The sequence below is a fragment of the Vanessa atalanta genome, chromosome 21 (assembly GCF_905147765.1).
Source record: "Vanessa atalanta chromosome 21, ilVanAtal1.2, whole genome shotgun sequence".
In the NCBI taxonomy this organism is placed as follows: domain Eukaryota; kingdom Metazoa; phylum Arthropoda; class Insecta; order Lepidoptera; family Nymphalidae; genus Vanessa; species Vanessa atalanta.
In genome coordinates, this window is record NC_061891.1 from 3,275,970 (window position 1) to 3,292,987 (window position 17,018).

Genomic DNA, 17,018 nt, shown 5'->3' on the forward strand with positions numbered 1-17,018 from the left:
ATATTTTTTATATATTACAATTGAAGTTTTACTTTATTGACGACCTCCTTAGTCTCATCGCGGTTAAGCACGATTATTTTACTTACTTTTACAATCGTCTTAATTTTGGTTGTAATGTCGTAATTTTTTTTATATGAAATCGTTGAGGATTACTGAGATTTTACAATTAAAGAAACCAATATATAGATATGGAGTAAAATAATTTTTAATGAAAACATTGAATTGCATTAATAAAATAGATGTATTTTTTTATTATTATAATAATGTTTAGAAAAAAAGGTATATTTATAGCAAACACACAGACACACACAAGGGAATAGATGGCGGCGGAGAGAGATCATGAAGACATATAAAATCGTCTTGCCGTTTGCCGTTACGGCGCGTGCCGTTGTGTACGAATCTTCTATTTATTGATATTATTGCGTCTAATGGATAATTCACATCAAAATCAGCGTTGTCCTGAATTCCTGCTAAATAATCTTGTACTATATGAGAAATAAAATAAAAATTCGTACCTACATGACAGAAATTAAACAATTTTGCGTCATAAAATTTTAACTAAAAATTTACATGTAGTAACGTAATACGAATTGTGTATAATTTAACTCAAAATCAACAATCCACTAATGATAATTACACAATGCTAGTTAATAATTACATATATACGCTTGCACAGAAGTAAATGAAAATAGCTACATTACTCACGAGTGCTTGAAAATAAATTAGTTCCTGAAATTATGTTCTCGTGGTATATGTAAAACGAATTTTTGTAATTGTGGCCAAGAATCTATTCAGACTTTTCCGTCAGATGGGTTATTATCGCCATCTTTAGTCAGCTCGAATGCGCTTGGCTTATTAACGAAATTATGACGAAGTTCTTATGTGTCTTATTAAGTGCTCTTGAATGAAATATTTTGGCTATTAATAACGCGTATGGATTTAGATGATTTAATTGTAGAATGCGTACAGTCATCAGATTAATTATATATCATTATTAATAGCATCATATTCAATGCTTTCCATCACGTATACAAACAAAATGAGATTTTAAAGGTCAATGGTATCTTCTTTTGACGTTGTTGGCTGTTCTTTACGATAAGAGAAATGATACTCGACTGATAATTCCTCCTTAATTCGACTGCCTCATTGGTCCTGTGGCTTTAGTCCCAGATTCAAACTCCGAGTTTTACTATTTTACTTTAGGGCTTTAAGGTTTTACTATTGAGAAATTCGCAGTAGCATCCCGGAGACTAGAATTGGCAATATCTACTCCCGTTCCTCGGAAAGCACATAAAGTGTGGTCTTGAGCCTTGACTCTATACGATAGTGACGGATTTGCCGTCCCATCGGATTAGAAGAGTGAGAAAAGGAATAGAGAGTGCAGCTGCTTTTGCACACACACACTTGTGCACTATGTCCTGCGCAGTTGACTGTCTCTCTTGAGAATGACTACCAGGAGTAAATCATCATTCACTCAATACTCACTTATGCAAAAAAGCACCCATTCATTTAAATGACACTTTATGGTTTTCCAACGAATAATAATTACAAGGCAACGTATGTTGATGTGACAAAATTCAAGTTCTATTAAAGGCCGCAATAAAATTTAATAATAAATGCGTGCTCATACCAATGTCATGTGAATAATGATCGTAGTAATTATTATAAATGTGGGTGTAAGTACGAATCACCTGCGACGGCGCATCGTAATTAGGCAGATTTTGTGCATTCTAAATGCGTTCGTTCATTCAAACGGTCCAATCGCGTTCTTCCAGAATGAGTCATTTTATGTTGTCAATCCAGTTAACCCAACGCTAAACTATTTTAAATAAAATTGTACAAATAGCTCTCCACACAGGCGAGTGATTGTATAAATCTCGTTTACTAAAATATAAAAGCTTAGCAAATTTTTATGAAATAATAAAATTTTCAGTCTCAATAAACCCACGCGTAACGTATGTTATATGTACATAATACCTATACATATTTTGAAAAATATACAAACTTACAGATACAGAAAGTTTGAGCTTATTCCTCCGCAATGCTCCAATGCTGGATATATTATGTGCCGCAAAATTGCATCTGATTCATGACGAATTTTCCTCAAGATATTTTCGATGATGACAAATGAAATTGTGAAAATTACGGGATGAATATTTTGTACAAAAATTATAGGATTACAACAAGCAATCTTTGAATAAAATTCAAGCAAACCGCCACGGGTATCTCAGCTGTGAACAAGATATATTATTATGCTATAAATAAAAATGATCGCTATGGAAGGCGGGGTTAAGATACGCATCGGGCAGACGTACGCAGTTTTGTTTGGTTAACGTGTATTGACGTAGGTTACGGCTGAATTTGGTGTGGAGAATTCCAAGTTGGATTAAGACTTGTAGCGGAGTATTGAACTACCGAGTTGATCTCAATGGACTTAACGTATTTATTTATTGCACATTACATCAAGTTTAGTTAATTTATGTCACTGAATACTGTTTAAGATACTTACTTACTACGTATGTTTATGTACAAAAAATAGGTTCTACGAAATAATTATTATAAAAGATAAATAATAATATACTTCTTAAATTGACTAGTTAGATTAAATGTCAATATTTAGGATGTCAATAAAATTTCTTTAACTACAAAAATTTAAAAAAGAAAATGGTTTGACATTAACTTGAATACCATATAGTTTTTATTTATGTGTATAAACTACAAATACAAATAGTACAGCCACAATTAGCGTTAACAACAACAATTGATTTTTTTATCCAACTCAACTCTGTAACTCTCTAACTGTAACTGTAATACAACTCAATAGGTACCTACCTACTACAATTTGGAGGATAATTTTACAAGGTATAGGTACCCAAAGTTTAAATCAAGATTACTCTCATTTTGACAATCACAAAAAAAAAATATTATAATAAACAATTTTTTAACACGCCTGACGAACATTATACTTCCAGACAGAAAAATAAATACAGATACTTATATAGTGTAGGTAGGTCAGTAACTTTAAAATGAAATGGAAAGTGTTAACAGTGAAATATCAAGATTATTTGATGATATTATTTACATTTCTCGTATAAAAATATCAACAAAAACCTGCATTGCGAGGCAAAGAGAAGAGTTGCTTCAGCAAAAATGCCAACCGTGTACCGGTTTCTTATCACGCATAGTTTGATAGTAACTTCGAAAATTCACTTCGACTCGTTACGTTAAATTGCCAAAAATAGATGAGAGATAACACAGGTGCGGTAATTAGGTCGCACGATGACAGCCAACGTCAGGTGCTGAGCGCCTTTCGACAAATTAATTATAGAAATTTTACATTTACAAAGAAGGTTAGTAATTCAGGGTTGGCACGGCTTTATTTAATATACCGAGCCTATATTTTTAAGTTAAAATTTATTATACTACTAGTTTCCGTTTGTTACTTCGCCCAATTGTAATTCCTGGCTCTAGATATAATTTTTCGAGATAAATAGCATATGTGCTACTCCAGACTATAATCTACCTCTATGTCAATTTTCATTCCGATCCGTTCAGCCGTTTTGCGTTGGTCGAGTAACGAACATCCATTTATCCAATATTTTTTCTCTTTTATATATGTAGGAAGATTATTAAAAACATAACATGTAAAAAAACACCAAATTACGAACTATATTACCACAATATTTTTATTGAATACGTTTCAAAACTATAGTTATTCACATTTGACTTGATTTTTGATATAAACAAATCCCTTAACGAGAAAAGCAGATATATAGAACTAATAATGCATCTTATGTCAAAATTAATTCACTAAAGAATAATTTAATTCGAATGATATGCAAATTAGTCCATTAAATCAATATTGTACTGAATAACCAGCAAACGGTATTTTAAAACTGACATACAGATAAAATTCGCAGATATACACAAAATCACAATAATATAAATCTTTGTATTATCTGTTGAGAGAAATCTATAATGACAGAAAGAAATAAACCGCGAATTCGCCTCTTCGTATCTTAGAATTAATGTCAGAAATTATTATCTTAGATTCAACATTATTTAGAGTTATTATTGAGGACAAAGAAATTTAGTTCGAACTTCGAAGTGTTTTCACATTCCACGTTTATTGTAAAGTTGAGTCACGACGAAAGTGACACAAAACGAACAGTTAGACAAATACGTGTGAAGATTTCCTTATGCGGTTATGGTACTTGTGTTATTGGAGGACCAATGATTTTTCACGTCTCATTATACCTACATCATGTGTCACGACTTAAAAGAGCTGTTTCACAGATATTTATTTACTCAATAGCTATAGATAGGGTTAGGAGCTTGAACTCCTTGACAACCAACTCTAAAACGTGAGCGAAACCACGCGCGACAACTAGTGTGTTGCTCTTGTATCATGCTCTGGCTAGTTTTATAAATTACTTTTATTTATCGTACCTCATAAAATAATATTAACTTATTAATTAACGGTGAAAATGGATACATTTTGGTTATTTTTTAAAATTTTAACACGTTTTAAGCTAAAACGTGTTAGGTCTTTAGTTTGATTGATGTTTATATTCATGCAGTAAGACGACTAGAAAAGCAATTCACCACGCCTTTCCGTTACAGACTGTCGAATCTTAAGTGAAGTAAACTCCGTAAACTTAGCACTTATAGATTCTTGCGCAGATTTGAAATTGCAGACATTATTTTAGACATTAGTTTAGAGTGATTTCGACAAAGCTATCTGGATCCACGCTGAATATAATGTATATGTGTATATGTATGTGAAAACGCGTTAGTCGTCGAACATAAACAGCACTTTACCCCACAGAAATAACAATAATTACACTTCGACAGAGAATTATCGCTTTGACAGCCATTAATGTACGGATACGCATTAAACGCGTTCCTGTTTACATCTCAATTAATCAAGATAATCCGATGTAAGCTGAGCTCAAGTGCTTCCTTACTTGGCGACGTCTGCTCCTCGATGTAAAGCTAGAAACACATTATAGTTACAATTAATGATGCCAGGATGATCCCTCGTGAATATTAAGAGTTATATATGAGATCTATAATTTATTATTAGATATATCTAAATTTATAAATATGTAGAGATATCCGAACACAATTTTCATTCAGATGATGTGCAATTCAATTAAAACAAAAGACTCTTTTACAAGGACTTTTTCGAATCTTTCATGTTAATATATAATTAAAATACAGTGCTTTAAAACAAAAATAGTAAATACTAAATCATAATTACATAAAATAGTCCTTAATAAATCGATCGAATAAAATATTATTGTTATTGTTTATGAAAAAACTAACAGTTCCTTTCCAAGACTACGACTTATGGAGTCCTTACGACATTATGTCGATAAATGTAATGAAATTTTGTTTTGTTTTATTTTATTGGCCAAAATTATTGCTAATATTTATAATATTCTAGCATTCTTGCTACCATTCCACGCGGTCAAGATTTATACATTAAATCTTATTTTAATTCATATTTGTATAATTAATTATAAAATACGTTAGTTTAATCGACTACAACGATTTAATCAGATTTGTGCTTGACCAGAATAAATCCAAATCCGCATCAAAACGATATAATATAAATACAATACGTATAGGTGAACAATTAATTTCTGTTTTAGTTTTTATTATTAGTAATTAATTAGGTTATGTTTGCTTTATATTTTTTAGTAATATTTAAAAAGTTACTGGATTTACGATAGCTATCAAAACAGTTTGTGTATGCGAAGTATGATTCCAGCCGCATGGGTGCTATTAAAGCGTGGCGTCAAACCGCGTCAGATATTACGACGCGCATAGTTGGCGCGACGCCATCCTGCCACTACATCCTAACTCCTCACATTAGGGTTGCCAATAAACAAATAAATAATAATCAATTGGCGTTATTGCATTTAGATTTTACTGGTGCTAGTCGGTCTGATTAATTACCATCTCATAAATTAAAATACAACATAACATAACGAATTATATGTCGATCCGGGTAGCAACGTAAGAAATATGTATGTCGAGAAATTCTCTTATATTATTGATTTTGTGAATTTATAATAGTAATGTAATTACAGTATTCTTAATGTAATTACACATAATAAATAGCCTGTGATATCGGTCAAAACGATACAATCATTTTAAACTTCTTTAAGTGATTTTCAAGATTATTAATAAATGTTAAGTCTTTTACATCTTCTTATTCTAGAACTGTCCATTTCTTTATTCTCCTCTCATTACTCTGCATTCAGGACGTACACCGAAAAAAAAAAATAGAAGGAAAAAAATTAATTAGGCTTTAAGTTTCAAAGTTGGACGCATACAAGCACATTATTAACAATGTCTGTATATCTATGATCAGAGACGGTATGTTCATTTGCTTGTCTAACCTCTTAATATCCAATAACTACGTATGTTATTTCGTTGTGTGTTAATTACTAGTCAGGTTCCATGATAAAGATGAGCGTAAACACCGGTGCTGTGTTTTAACTGTCTGTTCGTGTTTATTTTCTTCATTTTACATTCTTGTTTTCATAACGTTGGTTGTTTATGTTTGCGTGACCTTGTTATCTAAATTTATGATACAGTTGTATAGCAATTATCATTAGCCGTACAAATTGCAATTTAATTATTTCAGAGCAAATGATGACAACGCATTAAATATTTTAATTAATTACATTTGGCAACCCTAGTCAGAAAAACGTTTGCTATTTACGATTCACGTTATAATAAAGTAGGTTTAATATATTCAATCGACAAGCATCCAGTATTACCTTATTGTTATAAACCTATGCAATATTCATCGTCGTTTCAAAGATTCATTTATCATATCGCTTTTATAACGGTGATCAAAATAAAACGTATTAAAGTTTTAACGTTATAAATAGCAGACAAATTATTTAAGTTATAATGCCAAATTTTATAAAATGTTTATAATATAATAATGTTACTAAAATGCATATTTAAATGTTGGTAGTTTGTCATACTGTAAATCTGGTGGTGCAAAAATTACAGCAAATTTTAAATTGGTAACATTAGCTGTCAGTCATTTTACTATTTTGCGTTACTAATATTTTATAAGGTTGATAAAAATAGAAGAGCCAAATAAAAATCACTCTTTATCATTACAATCATAAATTGTAAAAAGATGTAAAAATACTGTGATAAAGAAAATTCATTTAAAAAATGTAATTTCCTCGATAAACGAGGGCTCGTAAATATTGTTAATTTACACAGCCGATGTTAACCGCTTACGTCAAATGTTTTTTTATAAATATTTTAATAATAAATTGTAAGAAACGCTGACCGAAAAGCAGCTATGACGTAAATGAACAAAAACAAACATAAAACCAGCTGATGACGTACACATTCATTCATTCTAAAAAACTTTGAAGCTAAAGTAGGTTAATTTCATACTTGTAATTATAAAAAAAAAATATAATCAAAATAAAATATAAATAAATTATTTTTAATTATTTCATAATAAATTACTTTTTAAAATAGGCAGGACCTAAATTTGGCTATTATGATACTATCTTAAAACCTCGGCGGCTACTAGAATATCACTACAGCAAAAACTTAATTTTTTTTATATAAAAACATTTTTGGTGTAACTGCCAAAGCCAATAACTTCGAATAATTGTCCAAACACTAATCTAATATTATTTTCATGTATTTTCTTTTCGGTTATTCTTGAATTTATGTAATAATATTTACTTATTACATTTTGTATTTTAAATTACAAGGTCGAATTTTTTTTCAAAAAGAAGTTTCACAAGTTTCACGAGCTTATTTTTTTTTAAGCCTGTCTATTACAATTTGACATTACATTTGGCTTTGGCCTTGAGTTTTTTTGGCGCCAACACTCTATTTCAATGTAACGATTACTTTTTAACGATGGTCAATATCAGACTTTTTGGCAAAATCTCAAAATGTCATAGTTTTTTCGTCGACCACATGTTTCGTGTATTATATTATTTATATATATCCAAGTCTGAGTTTTTTTAAACGTAACTATTTTTTTTTGTGTTACGTTTAATAAAAAGGTTGATATCTAAAAACCGAATATATACTTATTCTCTCTGATTTTAGAGAGTAAGATCAACGTACCAAAACAACCGTACTTTTTCATTTAAAAATACAACCTAAAGGACTGGCCTAATAAAAATTAACAGTAATTTAAAAAAATCACGCAAATTAACGGTATAACTTTATTTTCAGAATCACGGGAGGAGAATTATTCGAGCGCGTGATCGACGAGGACTTTGTCTTGACGGAGCGAGCGTGCACTGTGTTCATGCGGCAAATATGCGAGGGAATTGAATTCGTGCACAGGCAGAATATACTGCACCTCGATATGAAGGTGATTATGTAGTTATATGTCACTCCTCATATATATTATTAAAATAATTAGCGGTTAGTTTTTGACGAAAACAAATAATGTAACGTAATGCATTAGATTTTGTTTATACTTTGCTCAATTTTTAAAGAATATCTAATATCTTTAATTCTTGTCTATGGTAAATTGTATTTTTTTTTCAGTGATCACATTAATAAATCCTTTACGCCTCAGATTACATAAATTTACAATCCATATATGTACGTAATCGCGTAAATAATGGATGATTATAAGACATGATTAAATTAAGAATTTAAAAAGTTGTTACATTTATATAATATATAAATCTGTATAGAAGACTTTATTTAGCCAATGTAAACACTAGCTGACTTTAAAATTGAAATAAAAAATTATATAGTTGACTCCTTCACCTCGAGACTCCATCTTGGTAGTGATCCAAGTCGTTAATCAGAATGGCGGAAAAGCTTGCGCGGGAGTTTTATGATTGTCTACTACAACGTCGCCATTATTGTTTTTTTAAAGCATGCACGAATTTTATTTTAGAGTAATCTGTTTTTACTCCTACTTTTACGCTTATAGAAATTTGTCATCGCGCGAGCGAAATTTTATTTTCGTTGACATGAGTATTTTAATGTATGATTATTTTGATTTCAGCCAGAAAATATTCTGTGCCTAACAAAAGCGGGAAATCGGATAAAAATCATCGATTTCGGCCTCGCTCGCTTCTACGACCCAGAAAAGAAGTTGCAAGTACTATTCGGTACTCCCGAGTTCGTTGCGCCCGAAGTAGTTAATTTCGACCAAATCGGTTACGGCACAGATATGTGGTCTATTGGAGTTATCTGTTACGTTCTGTGAGTATTTATAATATACAAATATTAATTGAATGTGACTGTATATAAATCTACGCTTTTTAATAAGAAGTGATCCTGTGATGAGTCGAGATGATCCAATTAATAGAACATGTCAATCTCAATCCAAGGACATAGAGTTAATCCGATAAAATTCCTATGAATTTGTTTGAATGAATTTGTTATATATTTAAAAAAAACTGTCGAAACAGGTCTCCTCAAACGAGATTAAATAAGCAAATTTTAAACGGAACGAAAGAGAACATTCCGTTGTGTGATGTTTTTGTTGACTTATCATTCAACCAATCAACGATGCTTTACCAGACTCAGCCTTCAGTCAGAAGGCAATCCTTTGACCCAGTTGAATATTTGTGTTCCGTATAATTATTTTTAAACTTATGACGCAATTTTTAATTTTCAGTTTATCTGGCTTATCACCGTTCATGGGCGAAACGGATATAGAAACAATGGCGAATGTGACTATAGCTAAATATGATTACGATGATGAAGCATTCAACGAGATATCTGAAGACGCCAAAGACTTCATCAGCAAACTACTCGTGAAAGACAAAGAGTAAGTTCAGTTAAAAGTAGTTTGAGTTGTATTAGAAGTAGTTTTTTATTAAATAGCAAAATATTTAGTAGATCTATTTGATTTTAATAGGAACTTACCCTTAGATATCGGGTTAATGTTTCAGCATAAATATCCTTCATAAATCGTTAAAAAAATGATATACAAAAAAAATATGTTTTTATTTGACTCGCATTAATGCTGCAAAGAGTCAGCCTGCCGGTAAAGACCCTTCGTTACTTGACTCTCATCCAACACTGAATGTATCCAGTCACTAACTTATTATTAGCCATCGATTCGTATCTATTTTACTGACCCTCCATTAAATATATTACATTTACATATATTGTAACGTGCTAACTTCTGTTTAGACTAAGATTAAGTTTAAATTAGCATCCCAAAAACTTAGATGTAACGCCTATCCTATAACCCGCACCCATCCTGGCTTATAGAAATCATACAGTTGAACTTGCTTGAAATTAATTTATCCATATTTTTACCTTTGACTGCACAGTAAGGTGTTGGGGTGATAGTAACAAGGGTCTTTGTCGCAGGTCACGTCCCAGTGCTACGGAGTGTTTACGACACCAGTGGCTCAGAAAAAGAACACCAGTGAAGCAAGACAAACCCAGACAACAACCGCAGCTCTCACCCAAACATGAACTTGATGTAGCCAAAGACAATTTAAGACTCTTCGTAGAACGATGGAGCGAACATCCCAATTCCCCATACGTATTTGACATTGAAGCACAGGAGATCCTTTGTCTTGTAAATGGAAATTGCGAGAGGTCATCCATTGGTGGCTGTTCTCCGTCTCCGAGAAGTTCTCTTAGTAGTTCCCCAGATGTCGTTTTCGATGAAGATGATTTAGAACCACCACCTTTGAGAGATCCGACTCACACGACTAGATACAACCCAGTCGAAAGGAGAGCGTCAGACAGCAGTTGTTTCATGCACAAGAAACAAGACATTTTTGTAAGAAAAAACTTAGCTGAAGAAATCAAAAAATTGTCAGACCATCTATTTATGTTGTCGACTATGAATACGGATCTAGCCAACAACAATAACATGAAAGAAGTTGATAAAAACGTTTCTGAAATTAAGAAATTCAGCAAAGAAGATAAAAAAGTACCAAATGGCTTTAAAACTGAAACCAAATCGAGCATCACAAAAACTATGACAAATGGTAACGCGACGACCAGTGAGAAAAAAGTATTCACATCGAAATCTAGTCATAAAATAAGCTCGACGTTTCTCGCAGATAAAGAACCTGAGAAGCCAATGACAAGCAAAATGCCATGGGCGAGGTCGACGAGATCGAAGAGAGTGACCACTACGAGTAGAGATGTCCCAGACCAACCGATTGAAAGACGCAACACATTTTTCGAGGAATTCGATCGCAGACGCGATAGGATAGACAAACTAGTGAATGGTTTCGAAAATGGCAGACAATTGCCATACAGAAGAGGAGATGAAAACAATGCACACAGAACGAAAGACTTACTACTACATCTCCTTGAAAAATGGGGCGAAAACGAAGACGTCGAAGGAGAGAGAACCGCTGGTGGAACTTCAAATGGCGGAAGACACCAGTCGATCTCCTTGGAATGGTCACAATCCAACCAACTAGCGCAAAATTCCATGTCCAGTCTGCACGCTTTCTTCAAAAGACAATCATCGGACGAAAAAGTCCAAAAGAAAAATGTTACCGCGAAAGTTTCGAGTTCCAAGTGATAGGTATAAACATTTTTGAAAACAGGGACTATGTGCCATGACATCGCGTTGTTCAGAAAGATAAACTTCGGAGTAGTTTAATTACGCTTAAGCATTTAAAAAATTAGATGCTAAGAATGTTTAGCGTATAAGGTTTAAGGAGTCTCGGAAACAAAGCAAGCTGACTAGATTTTGGAAATGAATACAGAAAATCGAAATTTTATTTGAAAATTTCTGTTAATTAACGACGTAAATTCAAATGTTTGTTTTCAAATCTTCAATTTTATCCTGATCTCAATCATAAAGACTCGACCGGCTTAAGAGTTAATCTTTCTGAATGTATGGTAGGTTACCAAAGTAGGGCATGAGATTATAATTTAGTTTTTTTTTTCTATACAAATGACAGCTAAATGACAATTAATTACGAATCTAGTCTTCATACTCAAAGCTCTGTATGGAAATCGCTTGCAGACAAGACTGAGACACATGAAATTACATTGACAATAGCACATAATTTTGTACTTTTTTTGTAAATAATTTTACAGATATATGAATATTTACCCCCCAGCGTATTGTTCCTTATACGTACTTAAGTAATTGTATTGATTTTATTGATAATTTATTGTTATATGATGCTTATGTTGTTAAAATATAAGGCTTTATGAAACTGATTGTTTTATTTTATGTTATTCTTCGGAACAGACAAAAAATAACCAACTTGATGGTTACTGGTCCCGACATGGGACCTAGGCCATTTTTTTTACGATAGTTTTATTGACCATAAGTTCTAAATTGTAATATCGTCGTGTTGCTAGTGGAATAAAACTCGTTCATTCATTCTTCCACGCCTTAATATGTAAGAAAAATAAATGTTTGAACATATAGCAAGTGATGGTGATGGTGTATGGTATATAAGAAAAACTCACAAGCGTTTACAGATATGAATTGCGTCATTAGTATTTCATATGTACTTAAAAATAATTATTATACCTATTAACTTATTTCCCGTCAGTTTGAACACCCATTATGCTATTATTTGCGTTGAAAACAAATGCAATTATTATTTATAGGGAACGTTTGACGTCTTCGGCGACATTAACACATCCGTGGTTAATACAATCTGCACTTTGCACTGAGCTTCACGTTACTAAAGCAAAACTGAAGAGATACGTTATCAAGAAACGTTGGGCGAAAGCGGTGGCGGCAGTTATTGCACTCAGAAGAATGGGAGCTAAGTTTGATGACGTTCAAGAAGATAAGAATATAAAATAATATAAAAATGTAATTAACTTAACCATTTCAGTATTTATTATCTGCAAGTTTTTTTCTGGTGGTAGTTATTATAATATTGGCGCGAAACATTTAACAATCTTTTTAAATTATATTTGCGAATATTGTAAATTAAAATTTTACTCAAACGAAATTAAATTTTTGATTCGTTAAATTGCAAAATTACTATGAGTTTAATTAGCATTTAATTATGTTTTAATGTAATTTGATAAAAATGTAATCTCAAACCACTGTTTTAATTTGTGGTTATGATTTTTCTAGAAAGCTAGATAGATCATTATAATTTTTTTTGTAATTTGGAATACTCTTTGAAGTATACTTATTTTTAAAGTAAGAAAAAAAACTGAGGCTATGAAATAGTTATATTAAGTATAGATTAAAAATAATAATATAAATGACCAATCTATACACGTGGAATATTCAAATAATTTAATAATCTCTAACAAGATCTGTAATTAATTAATTTACTGTGTTGTTATTTTTTTCGTTATTTTAATATTATTGTTATTTATCATTGTGAAAGACATTAACTACTAACAATAAATTGATAATAATATTAATATGTTTGCCAATTAAGTGTAGTTAGCAATTTAAAATAATTTAAGCTAAAAAAATCGTTTGTAAGTCTTTTTTTACAAACCGTACGTCGGTCTCAAACGTTTGTAAAGAACTGTTTTGTTTCAAAATACAATTAGTTCTAAATTGTAATAATCCATAACAATAAAGAATTTATTATATTTTTGTGCTATCTGACTCGTACACTACTGTCATTTCTTTAATATTAGAAAAAAAAAGTTCACAAATGGCAGAAAGAATAAAGATAAAAAATCTTAGATTTCTTATTCCATGCTATTTTAATAGTCACGATATTTTAAACTAGAAGCAATTCCGTATATGCTATTCCACTTATAATTCGATATCTTTTCTTTCTATCTTTTTACCATTTTAATTCCTACTTCCAAATGATAAAATCTCGAACAATTATGACATGCCAATTCAACGTCAAAGTAGTGTATTCAACTTTGCTCCTGTCATTAGAATCGATTGTCAAATGTCAATGGACTATAATAATAACATCCATATTTAACAAAACAAAAAAATAAATAATAAAACCTAATATAAAAATTAAAAAAATTATATTGCATAGAAAAATTCATTCTTATAAAAATAAAATCAAAAATGTTGTTTACCGTACCGGCTTGAGTATTGCGCCATTTACGTTTTAAGTTCTTTATTGTTGAGGATTATATTATAATTTAGATAGTTATAGATATATTTTATCATGATCTGTATTAGAGGCTAGTATTAATGAAATACTTGAATTTTAATTGTTTGTATTTTCTCGATCGTTTGATTGTTAATACATATATTAATTAAACTAAAGTCATGTATGAATGTATTATAATAAATTGGACTTTAATCATATGAGTCGTACTTTATAAATTGCATTTAAATTTTCAAGTGTAAGTGATGGGATGAAATTGCCTTTAGAATTAAAATAAATATTATATGAAATTGACTTTTTGTTTATATTTTATAAAAATGTATTTAAAAAATATTGAGCGCAGTGAAATAAACAACCTTTTCATATTTTAATAATGATTTATTAAATCACAGGAAAAAACCATTAATTCTATTTAGGTAATCTGTTCCTTGAGAATCAAAAATTATTAAGGATATGGCTGTCGGTAAAGGGCCGAATTGAAAGGTCTGGAGTGGAGGCCCCTAATTATTGTTTTTCAAATTTATTTAAACAATTTAATTTCCGTTTGTAAGGTTTTACAATAATTTATTTATTCTTTGTATCAGTATCATTTAAAACAATAACTAGTATTATTATTATAATTTGACTATATCTAGATATCTAAACATATATTACATTAAAATAGTTAACTCGTCGGAATTATGTGAATGTTTATTGTAGGAGACTTTCCTCTCTTGTGGAGACCCTAGGGCAGTTGCCCTGGTTGACCTCCACTAAATCCGGCCCTGGTCGGTAACGATCAAGTTCAATCATTTGTTTCAGTGTACGTAATAATATTACCGATTTTGTAATACTCGTAACACTAATATAAATGAGACAATTACTAAGTTGTCAGCTCATTAACTTCAGTATCTCTTTTGGGTGGTAATTTACCTATATCTTAATGTTCTAACTAAACCTCTGTCCTCAAATTGCTAAACCCATTCGGTGCCGAAGCCGCCGATAAGATGCCTATCATTCGCATCTATTGTACATATATGTACAGAATTATCTCGTTAATTGTGAAGCAAAAAATTAAAAAAATTGTCTCATAAAACCAAAATATTCTTTATTCAAGTCGGCTCATAAAAGCACTTTTGAGTCATGTCACAGTATTAAATTAATTGCAAAGTTCGGTAAGTAAATTCTGCCACGATGAACTGGCAAGAAACTCAGTCTATAGTACATTTTTCCACCATTTTAATTGCAAAGTATATATGTCAATAAAGTACAATTAAATTTACGCATATCTGGAATCTCAAACCTTGTGGCAAACAAACAGCTGTGGAATATTATTACAGAAACGAATACCCCCGGGATGTATGATGACTTAGCGTTGCGTTATTGTTAATTTACCTTGCTCCGTTAGTTGTGTAAGCAGCGGAGCTAAGTCTCCCTGTGAGGGACAAATAAGATTTGAGTCTGAAGTGATTCCTAGAAATACTGTAGTATCAGTTACATTTAGATCACTATTGTGTCAAGTTAGATTTAAATGTTGCTTTCTCACTAATGTAAGAAACCTAATGGTAAGGCCAACAGTATGCATTTTGTCCTTTTGACATTAAGAACTAGATTATTTTTGCAAACAAACTTCGTATCAGTTATAGTACATTGTTTATATCATCATAATCAACTTTATAACGTGATAAAGTGTAATCAGCAAAAAATACAATATCAACTTTAACAGAAAGAGGAAGATCATTTATATATGTTTGCGCCTGATATAATTAAAAAGCAATTGATTGATCCAGTTTTTATTATACACATATGTATTTCTCGAAAAAATATGTCGTGTAAAACGTTATTTCAAAGAGTAATGATAAAAATTACAATTTTTTCAAGATTTAAAGGGGTTCCTCATTATATCTATACAAAACATATAACAAAAATAAAAATGGACTCAAAATTGGTCCTTGTGGAACACCCATTCTTAGAACAGGTCCAGAAGACTTTATTTTATTAAAACACACCTGTTCAGTTCTTTGATTAAAATATGAAGCATTGAGATCAAGAGCATTAACACCACAATGTTTTCTGGTGCTCTACACATTCAAATGTTTTAGATAAGTCACAGAATACGCCAATAGTATTCTGTGATTGCTCTCATACATCGTATAATTTTCTAAGTAGTGCTATTCCAGAATTAGTTATTACATTTCAAAAAAAAACCATAGTTGTATTAAAAACCTAATAATAAAATAACTGATGTAAAATAAAATATGTTTTTATCGAGCCCAATCCTGAGTAGATAAATATTAGCCATTGAGAAAGTCAATTTTTCACTTTCAGAGTTCAACTTGATTTTTCGATTCCATCCATCACATCCAAAACAAGATTTTACACTGAAAATCAATACATAGACTGGTAGAAACGAATCAAATAACAATTAAGAGACGTTGACAAATTACACCTCCTGACTTTTTCATTATATCAGTTCGCTGGTACCAAATTATTATATAGTTAACCGGTAGTCGGTAATTCATTTTCCGTAGCATGTAAAGGCGTTGGATTTCAACGGCTTACACATCTTTGTATTGACACGTGAATTGCTGGTCGTTTTGCTGTTCTATCTCTCTCCGTAGGAGTCATGCGAAAAGGCCGAATAGACCTAGCTATATTCGTTGACGACTCAAGGACAATACTACACAGCCAAGTGAACCCATATGAGCAATGATACTTTCATTTTGCATGTTTCGAAAAAAGCGTCCTGTACTGTTTAGCTGATCTAATAGGAAGAGCGGTCCACAATAACAAATTTACTTATTGCAGGAAAGATTTTCAGATTTAAATCAATTATTTTTTACAAAAGAGAATTCATTCTTAGGCTATAATGGCATATATGATGCTATGAAAGTAGATTAGAATATAGGAAAACCGGTGTACGCACCGTACTACTTTCTGACCTTCGGTTTTTGCGCACTGTGTCGTCCAAATATATTATATGAAGAAACTACTGTATGTACTAAAAAA

General features: G+C 31.3%; 1 protein-coding gene across 1 annotated transcript in view; it reads left to right on the top strand.

Moving 5' to 3' along the window:
- The window catches only part of LOC125072278 (myosin light chain kinase, smooth muscle-like), a 37,832-nt gene extending 25,650 nt beyond the window's left edge, over positions 1-12,182 (top strand). Inside the window, exons 5-8 of the mRNA XM_047682840.1 lie at positions 8,242-8,383; positions 9,035-9,234; positions 9,653-9,805; positions 10,357-12,182. Of these exons, the coding sequence (XP_047538796.1) occupies positions 8,242-8,383; positions 9,035-9,234; positions 9,653-9,805; positions 10,357-11,536 (1,675 nt within the window). The 3' untranslated portion in view covers positions 11,537-12,182. The remainder of the gene's footprint in view (positions 1-8,241; positions 8,384-9,034; positions 9,235-9,652; positions 9,806-10,356) is intronic.
- Positions 12,183-17,018: the final 4,836 nt, after the last annotated feature.